We start from the raw sequence: 13,378 nt of genomic DNA on the forward strand, positions 1-13,378 counted from the left end.
GATGGGACAGGACATGGTCCTGTCAGTTGAGCAGAAGAACACGAGGTGTTACAAAGAAACATCACCTGAAACCTGGTGCTCAGCCGTGGCCTCCCGGGGAACTCTGAGCGCCTGAGCCATGCGCCAGGCCCCGGGCAGGTTGGCAGAGCTGGTGTAGGGGGAGCGAAGGGATGGTTAAGGTGGGGGCGCTTGTAAATTTTATTAGTTCTTCCGGCCAGAGCCATGCTTGGCAACAGAAATGAAAAATGTTTAACCAGACGGAGAAAAGAGAAAGCAAAGCCATGAAGACTGAAAGCTGGCAGGCATCTGTTTGCAGCACCTTTGCATCTGATCACAGGAAAGAGAACCCGCCGTCTCAGGAGCATGTGAGCCCGGGGCTGAGCAAGGGGCTGGGCCGGCCCTCAGCCTGGGACAAGGGCAGGGACGCTTGGGACATTGGGCCACCGTTCTGAGACGGTCTGTGCGTTATTCCCAGAGGTGGGAGGGGTTCTGGACAGAGCGCTGGGCAGCCTCGTCAGCGCCTGCGTCCGTGCTCAGCACACAGCGAAGTGCACAGGTGCACAGAGGGAAGACTGTGTCTCCCCGGAGCTCTCGCAGGCGCCCGACAGTGCCTCCCTGGAGCTCTCGCAGACGCCCGACAGTGTCTCCCTGGAGCTCTCGCAGGCGCCCGACAGCTAGAACACAGCTGCTGCTCCTCCAGACCACGAGGTGATCTTTCCGATATTGAGATTTCTCTGAACCCAGATGACTCCGTCTGGCCTAAAAGTTAAATACGCCTCAATTAAAGGTGTGGAGTCCTGCCCCAAGGCCAGAGGTGCAAGGCCTTACACCATGGCCACAAAGGCAGAGACTGGACCAAGGTCGCCCCTGGAGCCGACTGAGCTCCTGTGTAACCACGGCCAAAATCTCCTCTGGTATCGCCAGCAGGCCTCCTGACCCCGCATCAGGTGGGAACGCTCACCCTGGGAGTCACTGCACAGGGACCTAACCAACCCCTAACGGTGATCCGCCAGTAGGAACTATCTTTGTCTCGAGGCATAGAAGTTGTGGCTACTAACCCACAAAAAAGGCCAACTCGCCCTGGCCTGTCAGGAGGCGGCAGCCCGCTCTATCTCTGCTCTTCGCTCCTAATAACCTCACTCCCTTCTGAAACGCTCTGCGTCTGGAAATCATTTCCCAACCTGCATGCAGACTGCCACGATAAAAGGGACCACTCAAAAAACATTACGAAAGTGGAAGGATGAAGTCAAGACTATGAAGGAATAAGGTCTTCACTGAACAAACGCTGGTGAGTACCTACTGTGAGCAACAACAGCCAAGGGGAGCACAGTCACATTCATCCCCAAAGGTATTGAAAGTGTTCCCGATCAAAGAGAAAGCTGCTGACTCCACGCTCTATGGCGAGTTAGGTTAACCTCAAAACGATGTGTTTACTGAGTTGCGCATTTAAAAGCAGCAGAATGGACTTCCCTGTGGTCCAGCTGTTGGAGACTCCACACTCCCAGTGCAGGGGCCCTGGTTCGATCCCTGGTCAGGGGATGAAGTCCCACACGCCATGACTAAAGGTCCTGCGTACTGCAGTTAAGGCCTGGTACAGCCAGAGGGGAAAAAACCAGAAAAAATGGGAACACATCAGTATTTGGCTACCTGGAACTTGTTCTGCTCGAGGGCCACAAAGGAGGGCTGATCTCCAGAAACTGGGTCTGGATGATGTCCGGTCAGAAGAGCGACTCGGGAACTGGGTGTTATGCAAGTCTCTGGCAAACACGTAGCGAAACGTATTAAAAGGCTTATCCTGACAGCACTGAAGGGAGAAACCCAAAGACAGGAATCACACCGGGCCGCAGACTGCGCCGCTCCCAGCAGCCATTCAAGACAACGGCCAACACAGAGAGTTTAAGACACTGAAGGAAGACATAGGGACTGTTACTGTGAGTGAGGCAACAGACCCCATGACAGTGAGCGTGAGGCTGTGTGCACACGCGTCACTTCAACAGACAGCTACAGGTGAGCTGCCCCACGCCGCAAACTGTTCCTGACAAGTCCTCGAGCATCTACTATGACCAACCTCAACAGCCTATTAAAAAGCAGAGACATCACTTTGCTGACAAAGGTCCGTCTAGTCGAAGCTATGTTTATCCAGTGGTAATGCATGGATGCGAGAGCTGGACCATAAGGAAGGCTGAGCGCTGAAGAATTGATGCTTTTGAACTGTGGTGTTGGAGAAGACGCTTGAGAGTCCCTTGGACTGCAAGGAGAACCAACCAGTCCATCCTAAAGGGAATCAGTCCTGAATATTCACTGGAAGGACTGATGCTGAAGCTGAGGCTCCAATACTTTGGCCGCCTGGTGAGAAGAGTCGACTTATTGGAAAAGACCCTGATGCTGGGAAAGACTGAAGGCAGGAGGAGAAGGGGCGACAGAGGATGAGATGGTTGGATGGCATCACCTACCTGATGGATGTAAGTCTGAGCAAGCTCTGGGAGACAGTGAAGGATGGGGGAGCCTGGTGTGCTGCAGTCCATGGGGTCGCAAAGAGTCGGACACGACGGAGCACCGCCCCTACCCAGTACCCCTTTGATTAAATCCACGTCGCCCACACTGTCCCTGCTCTGCCTGACTGTCCTCCTCACACAAAGGGGTGAGGGTGCCCCAGGAGCCTCACGGGAGCGACTCCAGTGGAAAGACTGCAGGGAGAGGCCCCCGTGCGCCAGGCCCTCCTGTGAGAGCAGCTCCCAGCCCAGCTGAGGGGGTGCCCGAGTCGACAGTGACCACACAGGGCACACGGGGCAAGCCCGGGTCCGAAGGCCGCGGGCGCAGAGGGGCAGCACCTGCGGCGGGGGTGGGGGAGCCGGGGAGCCTCAGGGCCGCCCGTGACACAGATTAGGGCTCCCGAGAAGGCTGGCGCGGGATGCCAGGGAACCGGTAGACATCGCCCCGGTGTCTCTAGGGTGTCTCCACGGATTCCTGCTTGCATCAACGGGCTGAGTAAAGACGACTCCCAACTCTGTGTGTGGGCCCTACCCCATCAGTGGCCAAGGCATTAAGGCCAAGGCAGGGCTGCCTGGCTGGGAGAGCGGCACAGGCCTCCCGAGAATGGAGACCCCGCTTCGTCTGCCTCCTCGGAGGCGGCGGGAGGTGCTTGCAGAGCCGACCGTGTGGGAGGCCACCCCAGGCACCGAGTCCAGGGACGAGCCGGGCGCACTGAGCGGGAGGGCGTCTCCTCCCTGAGCCAAGTCTCGCTCTCGGCTCCTGCAGCCTCCGCAAGGTGACCGATGACCTGGCAGAGATCTCCGGGTTGCCCTCAAAGCCAAATCCATAAACATTAGTTCTCTGAGGGCCACACAGAGGTCTCCTGCATTCTCAGAAGCTCCGCAGAACAGTACGTGACGTGGATGAGACAGAGCGGCTGAAGGACAACGTCTCCTGTGCGGCAAAAACCCTTCAGCTGCTTCCTGCTGATAAAACACATCACCTCACTCATGGGTGAAACTCTCTGGCAGTCAGCTCCTACCTCTTGGGTGGCTTCCTAGCTCACACCAAACTGCCTTCTCTGCAAGCAGGCCCCTACTGGGGGCCGGGGCTGGGAAGGAGAGGTGTGGAGGGCAGACCCAAACTTGTGCAGTGACTAGAAACGCAGAACGGCCCGCAACGGGGCCGAGAAGCTCCGCGACGGAGCTGCAGCAGGGGCAGCAGCCCACAGAGCCCGTCGTCGGGGGCCGGCCGGCCCGGCCCTCCACGTCTCCACTGTCCTTCCCATCCCGTGATCCCAGCACAGCCCCCTTCTGTGGGCCTAAGGCAGCTCAAGCTGGTTTCTGAAAAACGCACCTAAAAGACCTTGGAAATGCACTAAGACCTCTGGGCTCTGCTCACTCGGCCCAGAGCCCTCCTCACGCGTCTCTCAGCCAGCCTATGCCCGGTGTGCCTCACAGCCAGCCTATGCCTGGGGCGTCTCTCAACCCTCCTCACGCATTTCAGCAGCCAGCTTATGCCCGGGATGTCTCTCAGCCCTCCTCATGCGTCTCAGCGGCCAGCTTATGCCCGGGGCGTCTCTCATACAAGGCATCTGCTTCACTGCGAGGACGTCCTTGCTCAGCTCGACCGTCAGGCCCCTGGGAGGCGAGGTCAGACACTCACGTGCTGTACACACGCCTCGTCTCAGCACTCTGCCCAGTCAGGGATGACTCGCTGAAGGACACGGCGATCTGCCCAGATGGGAAGAAGCCTGATGGCGAGACAGCGGCGGTGTGCGGGCTCCTGAGAGTCTGCAGGAGGCCTGCCGTGAAGCGCGGATCTGCACGTGGAAACACGGCACGGGCCTGCTCACTCGAGAGCCGCCGCCCCAGTAAGCCAGCTCCGCAGCCCCTGCTGGAGGCCTCGATCTTGAACCTGGGGCACAGCGTAGGATGGGGGAGTCCCTCTTTTAACATTCTTGCCTGACGGTCTTCGTATGTGACTCCACCCTTATTCTACCCAGAATGCCCTGCAGTGGTGAGCTCCTTGCTCTGTTGTGTCCTCCTCTTTGCAACCCCATGGGCTGTGGCCCACCAGGCCCCTCTGTCCATGGGACTGTCCAGGCAAGAATGCCGGAGCGGGTTGCCATGCCCTCCTCCAGGGGACCTTCCCGGCCCAGGGATCGAACCGGCATCTCTCACTGGCAGGCGGGTTCTCTACCATCTGAGCGAAGAGTCTAGCCTAGAGCCCTTCTGGGGATTCTCAACGATTACGGCCACTCTTTCTCTAACGCACACACAGAAGCTACATCGGAGGCAAAACTCAGTCGCTCAGAGGGGCTGAGAGCCTCTGCAAGCGCGGCGTGCTTCTTTCCTGCTTTCGTTTTCGTGATGAGGGACCGCGTTGGGACAGTTAGAAAGGACCGCAAGTTTGCAGATGCTGGCAACAGAAGCCAGTGAGGGACAGGGAATTTACTCCACGACTGAAGCTGTCACTGGAAGGCGACTCCAGCCTGCGCTCAAAGCTCCAGTCACTACGATCACAGCACACGAGTGTTAGTTCCCTCGTGCTGAGGATTTACTACCTCTCGGCGACACAGCTGAGCGACCACAGGAGGGTCGGGCGGACGGGGCAGTGGGGGCTGCTGGATCCGCTGGGGGGTGCCTGGGGAAGTCGCCTCCTTGACTGTGACCCCATCTGTGACGGGGCTGCCCCAGGACAGCCTGTGAGATGGTTCTGTGAGAACCCCCCCAAGACCGAGAAAAGGCACTCTCGGCCCGCCTCGAGACCATGCCCTCATGTTGTGGGGCCCAGAAGGAAGTCTCAGGACCAGCTCACAGCGCTCCCCTGGCTGAGTCTCCTGGTCCAGGCCAAGCGAAGTGCCAAGGGCCAGCATCACAGGTGTGCTTACCAGCAACTCAACTACAGTGAGTGGCAAGAAAAGAAAAAGGGCACCGAGAGAAAGGCATGGCTTCCCACGTGGTGCGACAGTAGGTCCTCTGTGACCCTGGGACCCCGTCTCCAGCAGATGCTGTGAGCCTCCCTGCCTCCAGGCTGGTGCTCGGGCCAGTTCCTCCATAGCCAGCCTTTCCTGTTCCTCCCTGCTGACCGAGAATCCTCGGGACCCTTCGCTGCCCCCTCCTCAAGACGTCCTGCTCCGGAAGGTGGTCTCCGGCCACCCCACCCCAGAACAAACCTCACACTTGGCTCACTCCTCCCTTTGCTGATCTTGTAGTAACTTTCACATTCTGGCTCACAATCTTTATTTAAAGACTGTTATTAACTTTGCCCAAAGCAGGATCTTCCATCACCTACTGTATATACTCCTTGAGAGCAGTGACCACACGGCACCCAGAACAATGATCGGGAAACAATTCATAGCTGTGTGACCTCCTGACCTTGGGCCAGTCATGAGACTGAAGAAGAGAACCTGCGTGCGTGCTGAGTTACTCAGTCGTGTCCGACTCTTTGTGGCCCATGGACTATAAGCCTACCAGGTGCCCCTGTCCATGGGAGTCTCGAGGCAAGAATACTGGAGCGGGTTGCCGTGCCCTCCTCCAGGGAATCTTCCCCACCCAGGATCAAACCGGCATCTCTTACGTCTCCTGTGTTGGCAGGTGGGTTCTTCACCACCAGCACCACCTGGGAAGCCCAAGGATGGGAGCACGCACCACCCTCCTTCCCGCTCATGCCGGTCAGGCCCCCGCCTCCCTCCCGCTCACAGCGGTCAGGCAGCCCCCTCCCTCCCGCTCACGGCGGTCAGGCCCCCGCCTCCCTCCTGCTCACGGCGGGTGAGGCAGCCGCGTGGACTTACAAACGCTGAGGGCAGAAAGAGGACGCCGAGCTCGTAGGAGCGGATCATCAGCTGGGTGCCGCCCTTCTCCAGCGCGCCCCAGGCGGCCTTGGACAGGTTGGCGCTGCGGGGACAAGAACAGAGCAGGACTCAGTGAGGCGTCTCGGCATGGGTCAAACGCCCCCAGCGGCGAGAGCAGCGGTCAGCGCCCAGAGCCCCATTCACATCCGTTCAGCTTCCGGCATGGTCCTGGGTTTGGGGAAAAGTGAAAGTGAAGTCATTAAGTCATGTCCGACTCTTTGTGACCCCATGGACTGTAGCGTACCAAGCTCCTCCATCCATGGGATTTTCCAGGAATGTAAATCCTGCTGCGTTCTTCAAGGTTTATCTAACTGCCCAAGACAGCTTCACCCTCATCTGCGTTTTCCCTTGAGGGCGGGCTATTAAAATAATTATCCTGCCTTAGAAAGATTCCTTCCTCTTCCTATGAAAAACCCTTCCTGTTCACAACCCTGCTGTAGCCCGAGCCAGGGTGTCTGCTGTTGTTGTACATAAAACCTGCACTTAGGGAAAAACTAAGTCAAGGATATGGAAATCAAAGCCACAATGAGCAACCCATACCCGGCAATTCGTGGGTGCTGAGTCACTTCAGTAGTGTTCGACTAGGTGTGATCCCGTGGGCTGCAGCCCGCCAGACTCCTCTGTCCAGGGGATTCTCCAGGAAAGAACATTGGAGTGGGCTGCCACTTCCTCCTCCAGGGGATCTTCCCGACCCAGGGACTGAACCCAGGTCCCTTATGCCTCCTGCATTTGCGGGAGGGTTCTTTACCATGAGCGCCACCTGGGAAGCCCCTGTTACACCTGGGAAGCTCTGTCAATGGCTATGGTCAAAAAGACTACAAATAACAAAGTAATGTTGGTGAGGATGTGAGGAAAAGGGAACCCTGGGGCAGTGTTGGTGGGAATGTAAACTGATGGAGTCACTATGGACACAGCATGGGGGTTCCTCAAAACACTAGAAGCAGAACTGCCGAAAGACCCAGCCACCCCACCCCTGGGTATATACTCTAAGGGAAAAAACAACCAATAATTTGAAAAGATACACGTACCCCGTGTTCACAGTAGCATTATTTATAACAGTCAAGATATGGAAGCAACCCAAGCGCCCACTGCAGATGAACCGATGAAGATGTGGTGTGTTATGTAAGTACAGAATGGAGTATTACTCAGTAGTGAAAAAGCGAAATTTCGTTGCCATTTGCACCAATGTGGATGGGCACAGAGGGTATTATGCTTATGAAGTCAGACACAGAAAAACACTGCCTGTTACGGCTGATGTAAGGAATCTAAAGATAGGAAACAACTAAACATGCCGAAGCAGAAACAGCCTGACAGATACAGAGAACAAACCGGAGGTCACGGTGGGGAGGGAGCGGGGAGGGGCAAGACTGCGGAGGGGGTGAAGAGGCGCCATCTGCTGTGCCCAGAGTAAACAGGCTGCAAGCATATACGCCTGGGCGTCGTGAAGAAGCCGCCTGCCAACGCAGGAGACTCCAGGTTGACCCCTTGTCTGAGACGACCCCCTGGAGGAGGAAATGGCAACCCGCTCCAGTATTCTTGCCTGGAGAATCCCATGGACAGAGGAGCCTGGAGGAATCTTTCCAGACCTGGGGATGAACTCATGTCTCCTGCATTGGAAGGCAGATTCTTAACCACTGGACTACCAGGGAGGTCCGAGAGACATTATCTCATAAAAAACTATAGATCGAGTATAAGCCATGAAAATACTGAGTCACTGTATTATACCTGAAAGTAATATGGTGACTCAATTGTACTTAAAAAACAAACTTACAGAGTAAGATGGTATTGATAAACATATTACCTTTCCTGCTAATTTTACTTTCAGTCCAAAGAAAACAGCATCGTGTTTTATGTAGATTAAGAGCTGTGGACATGGCTGGAATCACGGTGGAAGGAAGGAGGCTGGAGCCTGACCAGAGGGGAGGCGTCAGGGCAAGCAAGTCACCAGGAGCAGAGATGGAAAGGCTCTGAGGCATCTTTGGAAACTCTCCTGCAGCAAGCTGGGCCAGAACCTCTCATCCAAAAGTTGATTACTCGCTGGAAACATTTTTTCAATTAGGTTCACCCAAATTCTATTTCATTATTAGAATGGAGAGAAAACCTCAGCCTCTCAGACCCTTAAAGCCTGACTTTACTGGGTAACAGAATATTAAAAGATTCATCTGCTGAGGCATCAACTATTCTGAGCCGTGGGCTGGAACTGCTGCTGTGGGAATCCAAGTCAAGGAGAGACAGGCAGCAGCAAGGTGAACAGGACTGGTTCTGGTCAGGTGCTACAGAGACCAGAGCTGAGGGAGCTCTTAACGGAAGAAAGCCAGAGCGTCAGAACACAGAAGCGTATCCGCAGACCTCCTGCCTCCTGGACGGACCAGGGGACTCCCTTTGATGCGCAGGAGCCAGTCATGAACATCACCATCTGTGATGTGTCACGGAAACGTGAGGAGAGGAAGCGGGAAGCTGGCAATACAGTGATATTATGACTCTAGGAAAAAAAATTGGCTTCTTAGAAGTCCAAGATGACAGCACGCTTCTATTTCTCTTGCTTGTTAGTAATGTGAAGTGACCTCCCAGGCAGAGACACAGGTTTTAATGGCAAAATCAACCAGTGTGAGGTGGAAGCCGTCTTCCTGTGAATTTTTTCCCAGCTTCTAGATTATCACCGTCTGGTAACTCTCCATGTGTCAGCATAGCACCGTAGGCTAAAGGCACTTTCTGGAAGGCTCATTTCCACTTTTCCCTCACTAGTCTCATTTTTCTCAACATCCCAAGATCGGAGGGCTTATTCCAAGATAAACATCAATGGAGACCATGAGGAACCTCTTCAGATGGTCTCTTCCAGTCCTCGTCTGTATTTGGCTTCTAAGAGAATTCTAAGCACCTAGAACCTTAAAGTCTATCCTGAATAGAATAAAAAGTCTCTTCCAGACTTTCTAGGTGATAAAAACTTTTATTCCTTGAAACAGCACCCTTAATCATTCTTTACACTCCGAATACAGTTTGCATCACTGGCACCCCGGACGGCCACAGCCAGGACACGGGCTGTGCATGTGCAGACTCTGACCTGCCTGTGTGTCTGTGGACAGTGAGGGTGGGCGCCTGCCAGTGTCTGGCAGACGCCCAGTGGCACCACAAGCCTCCTGACGGCACGCTGTTTGGTTCCTGAAACGCCAGAGCAGCGTTAGCGTCCAGTCGTCTCCGGCCAGGACTCACGTCCCCTGCCTGTCCTGGCTTTCCGCTCTGGCCACTGTGGCCCGCGAGCTCGCTCTCTGTGTCTCCTCTGCCTCCCGCCGGCCTGAGCTGCGGCTCCTCCCCCAGGGCTGCGCTTTCTGGGTAGTCTGTGCTTCATCACCAGAGAGGGCTGGGTTGGAACTGACTTTGCGTTCTTTGGGAGTATCAAACACCTGTACGTTGGAGAACTTTGGAGGGCGGGACTCTGGATGTGCATCAGAAGTAAGCCACTAAGAAAGTCAGGCGGCTGGGCTGAATCACAGACACATAACTACAGATATGAAGGGACCACATATACAGTGGACTGACTGTGAGTCCCACTGAGAAAGTAACAGTGAATAAAACGGGCTTCAGGGGGGTGGAGATGCATGTTAGTTCGGGTTCAACCAGCGAACAGAAGCGCTTTGGGGGGTGTGCGTGTGTCCTGTATTATATACAACATATACAACTTACAGGGATTTGACATCAGAGCTCCAGGAGTCAGTAAAGCAGTCTGGGTAACGTTGCTGACTTTGCCCTGATTCCACAGCCTGACGTGTGCAGGGCGGGCAGGAGCCGGCGAGGATGAACACACAGCGGAGGAGAACAGGCTGGAACCACAGCAACGAGCGGAAACCCCACAAACAAGCTAGAGCCACGGCGCCTTCGGGGCTGCCCTGACCAGAAACGTGCGAGAGAAGGGACTCCGCGAAACAGACCTGGCTCAGCCCAGGCGAGCAGGAGCGTCATGCAGCCTCCGTGGGGCGGGAGGATTTCCCCCGAGCCCCCAGCTAAGCAGACCAACAGTCAGTTACTCAACTGGGCAGTTTATGGAGCCCTGATCACTGCAGATGGTGACTGCAGCCATGAAATTAAGACGCTGACTCCTTGGAAGGAAAGTTATGACCAACCTAGATAGCACATTAAAAAGCAGAGACATTACTTTGCCAACAAAGGTCCCTTTAGTCAAGGCTATGGTTTTTCCAGTGGTCATGTATGGATCTGAGAGTTGGACTATAAAGAATGCTGAGCACCAAAGAATTGATGGTTTTGAACTGTGGTGTTGGAGAAGACTCTTGAGGGTCCCTTGGACTGCAAGGAGATCCAACCAGTCCATCCTAAAGGAGATCAGTCCTGGGTGTTCATTGGAAGGACTGATGTTGAAGCTGAAACTCCAATACTTTTTCCACCTGATGCAAAGAGCTGACTCACTGGAAAAGACCCTGATGCTGGGAAAGACTGAGGGCAAGAGGAGAAGGGGTTGACAGAAGATGAGATGGCTGGATGGCATCACCGACTCAATGGACATAAGGTTGAGTAAACTCTGGGAGTTGGTGATGGACAGGGAGGCCTGGCGTGCTGCAGTTCATGGGGTCGCAGAGAGTTGGACACGATTGAGAGACTGGACTAGACTGATGACCAGGAGCTCAGCTGTGGTCCAGTTTCCGACATGGCCCACAGAGCATGGCTGTTAAGAGATCTGATCTCAGCTCACAATATGGGAATTCTGTCCCATGGCTTAAAGCTTGAAGGCTACATTTAAACTAATAACGTATAATGGACAATTCCTAAAATAAAGCTCAGCAAAGCACAGGAAGGCCGTGGAAAGGACACGGAGAAGGCAGGCAGGCCAGTGTTGAGAGCAGGGCCCTGCACCCCAAGCCCAGGAGAGGACACTGCCCTCAGTGACACCGGAGAGCACTCCTCTTCCTCCTGGGCCTCAGCTTCTGCCTTCCAGAAGGCGGGGTTTCAGCCGATGAGCCCAAGCATCCCTTTCTGGACAGCAGTCTACAATGACTAGAAGCATCCGTGTTTACCTCTAACGAGATCAATCCCTTCATCTACATACTCTGACCACAGAGACAAAACCCACGCTATCCTGCTGGGAAAACAGCCATGCGAGAGAGGAGCAGGGAGCCACAGAGGTGACCTCTGGGCCCACTCTGCCGCGGGCCTCTGAAGGCCGAGAACCTGGTAACGGCAGCGTCGGCAGAGCCCACCACCGCCCACCCTGGCCTGAGCCCTGCTGCGGCTGATGGAGCTGAAGATCCTGCTGGAAGGCGTGTGAACCCTGGAGGATGCCCGCTGACCCGGGGGCTGTGTCCTCTGATAGAACGTTGCTTTTGACATTGATCCCTGATCGTTCACCCCTGGCCCGCTGCCCCAGCGCAGAGATGCCCAACAGACTGGGCTTTTAGCCACGCCGCCTGGCGGAGGGGGCAGGCAGCAAATGCCACAGACAGACGGTGGACAGCTGGACAGCGACGCGAGGGGGATGGGGACGGAGCAGCTGGGTGACGGGGCGGGAAGGACGAGCTCAGGCTGCGGTCTCGCTGTCCCCAAGCCCCACAGCTGCCTGCCTGCCTCTCTCTCTCTCTCATACACAATGACGCCGCGCATCACATGCCACTTTGCATTTGCTGTGGGTTTCCCTGTGCTGAACCTGAGCTCTGTTTCTTTGTATGTACTAAAAATCATTTTTTGTGAGGAATATGGACAGATACTTTCACTGTGAAAGATGTGAATTGTATCTAAGTATATGCAAAGACACAGTCTTTAATTCCGATGGATTCTCTTGCATCTCTAGACCTCTGTTCGACTCTGTGACTTTCCACTTGTAAGCTACGCCGTCAGTCTCCTTTATTTCTCCTTTATTAACGTGCAGTGAGCTTCAGTTTCCTGTTGCTGCTCTGTGACAAACTGCCACAGATCCACTGGCTTGAAGCACCGCCAACCTTTGATCTTACACTCTGGAGAGCAGCCTGGATGGGGCCTGCTGTCCTGGAACAAGGTGTCGGCAGCTTTCCTATCTTTCTCTCAAAACCTCTGCTGCCAGCCTTCTACTCAAATAATACTCTTAACTGCCAGACCCCACGGGCTTTCTACACTCCTTATTCTTCTAGACCAGTGGTTCTCACTGGGGGTGATTTTGCCCTCAGGGGGCATTTAGCAATGTCTGGGGACATTCTCTGGAGGCCAGCAATGCTGCTGGACACCCAACAGTGCACAGGATGGCCCTGGACGCCGGGGTGCCACTGCTGAGCGCCCGCTGCAGACTGCTCTGCTGCAGGGCGGCGTTCCTCCTCGGCCCCTGGCCTCTGTGGCTCCCTCTCCACGTGCCTGCCCTGGTCTCTCCCAGCTCTCGGACTCAGCTTCTCTCGTGTTTGCTGCTCTTTCCACGCGGTTCTGTACCCTCAGGAGTTTGAGCAAACTCCAGGAGGTGGAGGAGGACAGGGAGGCCTGGCGTGCTGCGGTCCATGGGGTCGCAGAGTCGGACACGACTGAGCGACTGAACAACGACCGTGCCCTCTAGACGGACGCTCTGTCCTTGCACCTCTCGTCTCGTCTCTTCCCCGGGACCTTCCCACTCACCGACGGCAACTGTCACTTGAACAAAATAATGCTCAGACTCGGCCGGCTTGGATGGCTCACCAAATTTCCAAATGGGCATCTCCAGTCACAAGCTGCATTTCTCAATGGGGATATCGCACGGTCATCCCAAACCCAACTTTCTAAAAACCGAAACTCATCAGCATGCCTTCCCTTCTGAAAACCAGCCTCCTTCTGAATTTGCTTCTGTCCAGTCTCAGGCAGGCTCAGGAGTCGCAGTCTTTTGGACTTGTTGGCTCATGTGGCAACTATATAGAGGCAGGTATCAAGTTTTTTCTCTTTTTCTGCCCTTATAACATCTTTTTTTTTTTTGGGCTGTGTTGGTTTTTGTTGCTGCACGCAGGCTTTCTGCAGGTGTGGTGCACAAGCTTCTCACTGAGGGGGCTTCCCTTGTGGAACACAGGCTCCAGAGCGTGCGGGCTTAGCCGCCCCAAGGCATGTGGAATCTCCTCG

General features: G+C 55.1%; 1 protein-coding gene across 6 annotated transcripts in view; it reads right to left on the reverse strand.

The window, feature by feature from the left end:
* The window catches only part of TDP1 (tyrosyl-DNA phosphodiesterase 1), a 72,945-nt gene that overhangs the window by 11,745 nt on the left and 47,822 nt on the right, over positions 1-13,378 (reverse strand). For all 6 annotated transcript variants that reach the window (XR_001918634.1, XM_018053850.1, XM_018053851.1 and 3 more), the window contains exon 14: positions 6,269-6,371. Coding sequence is in view for 5 of the 6 variants with exons in the window: in XM_018053850.1 (XP_017909339.1) it covers positions 6,269-6,371 (103 nt within the window). In the remaining variant the exon portion in view is untranslated. The remainder of the gene's footprint in view (positions 1-6,268; positions 6,372-13,378) is intronic.

This window comes from Capra hircus, chromosome 10 (genome assembly GCF_001704415.2).
Source record: "Capra hircus breed San Clemente chromosome 10, ASM170441v1, whole genome shotgun sequence".
NCBI lineage: Eukaryota > Metazoa > Chordata > Mammalia > Artiodactyla > Bovidae > Capra > Capra hircus.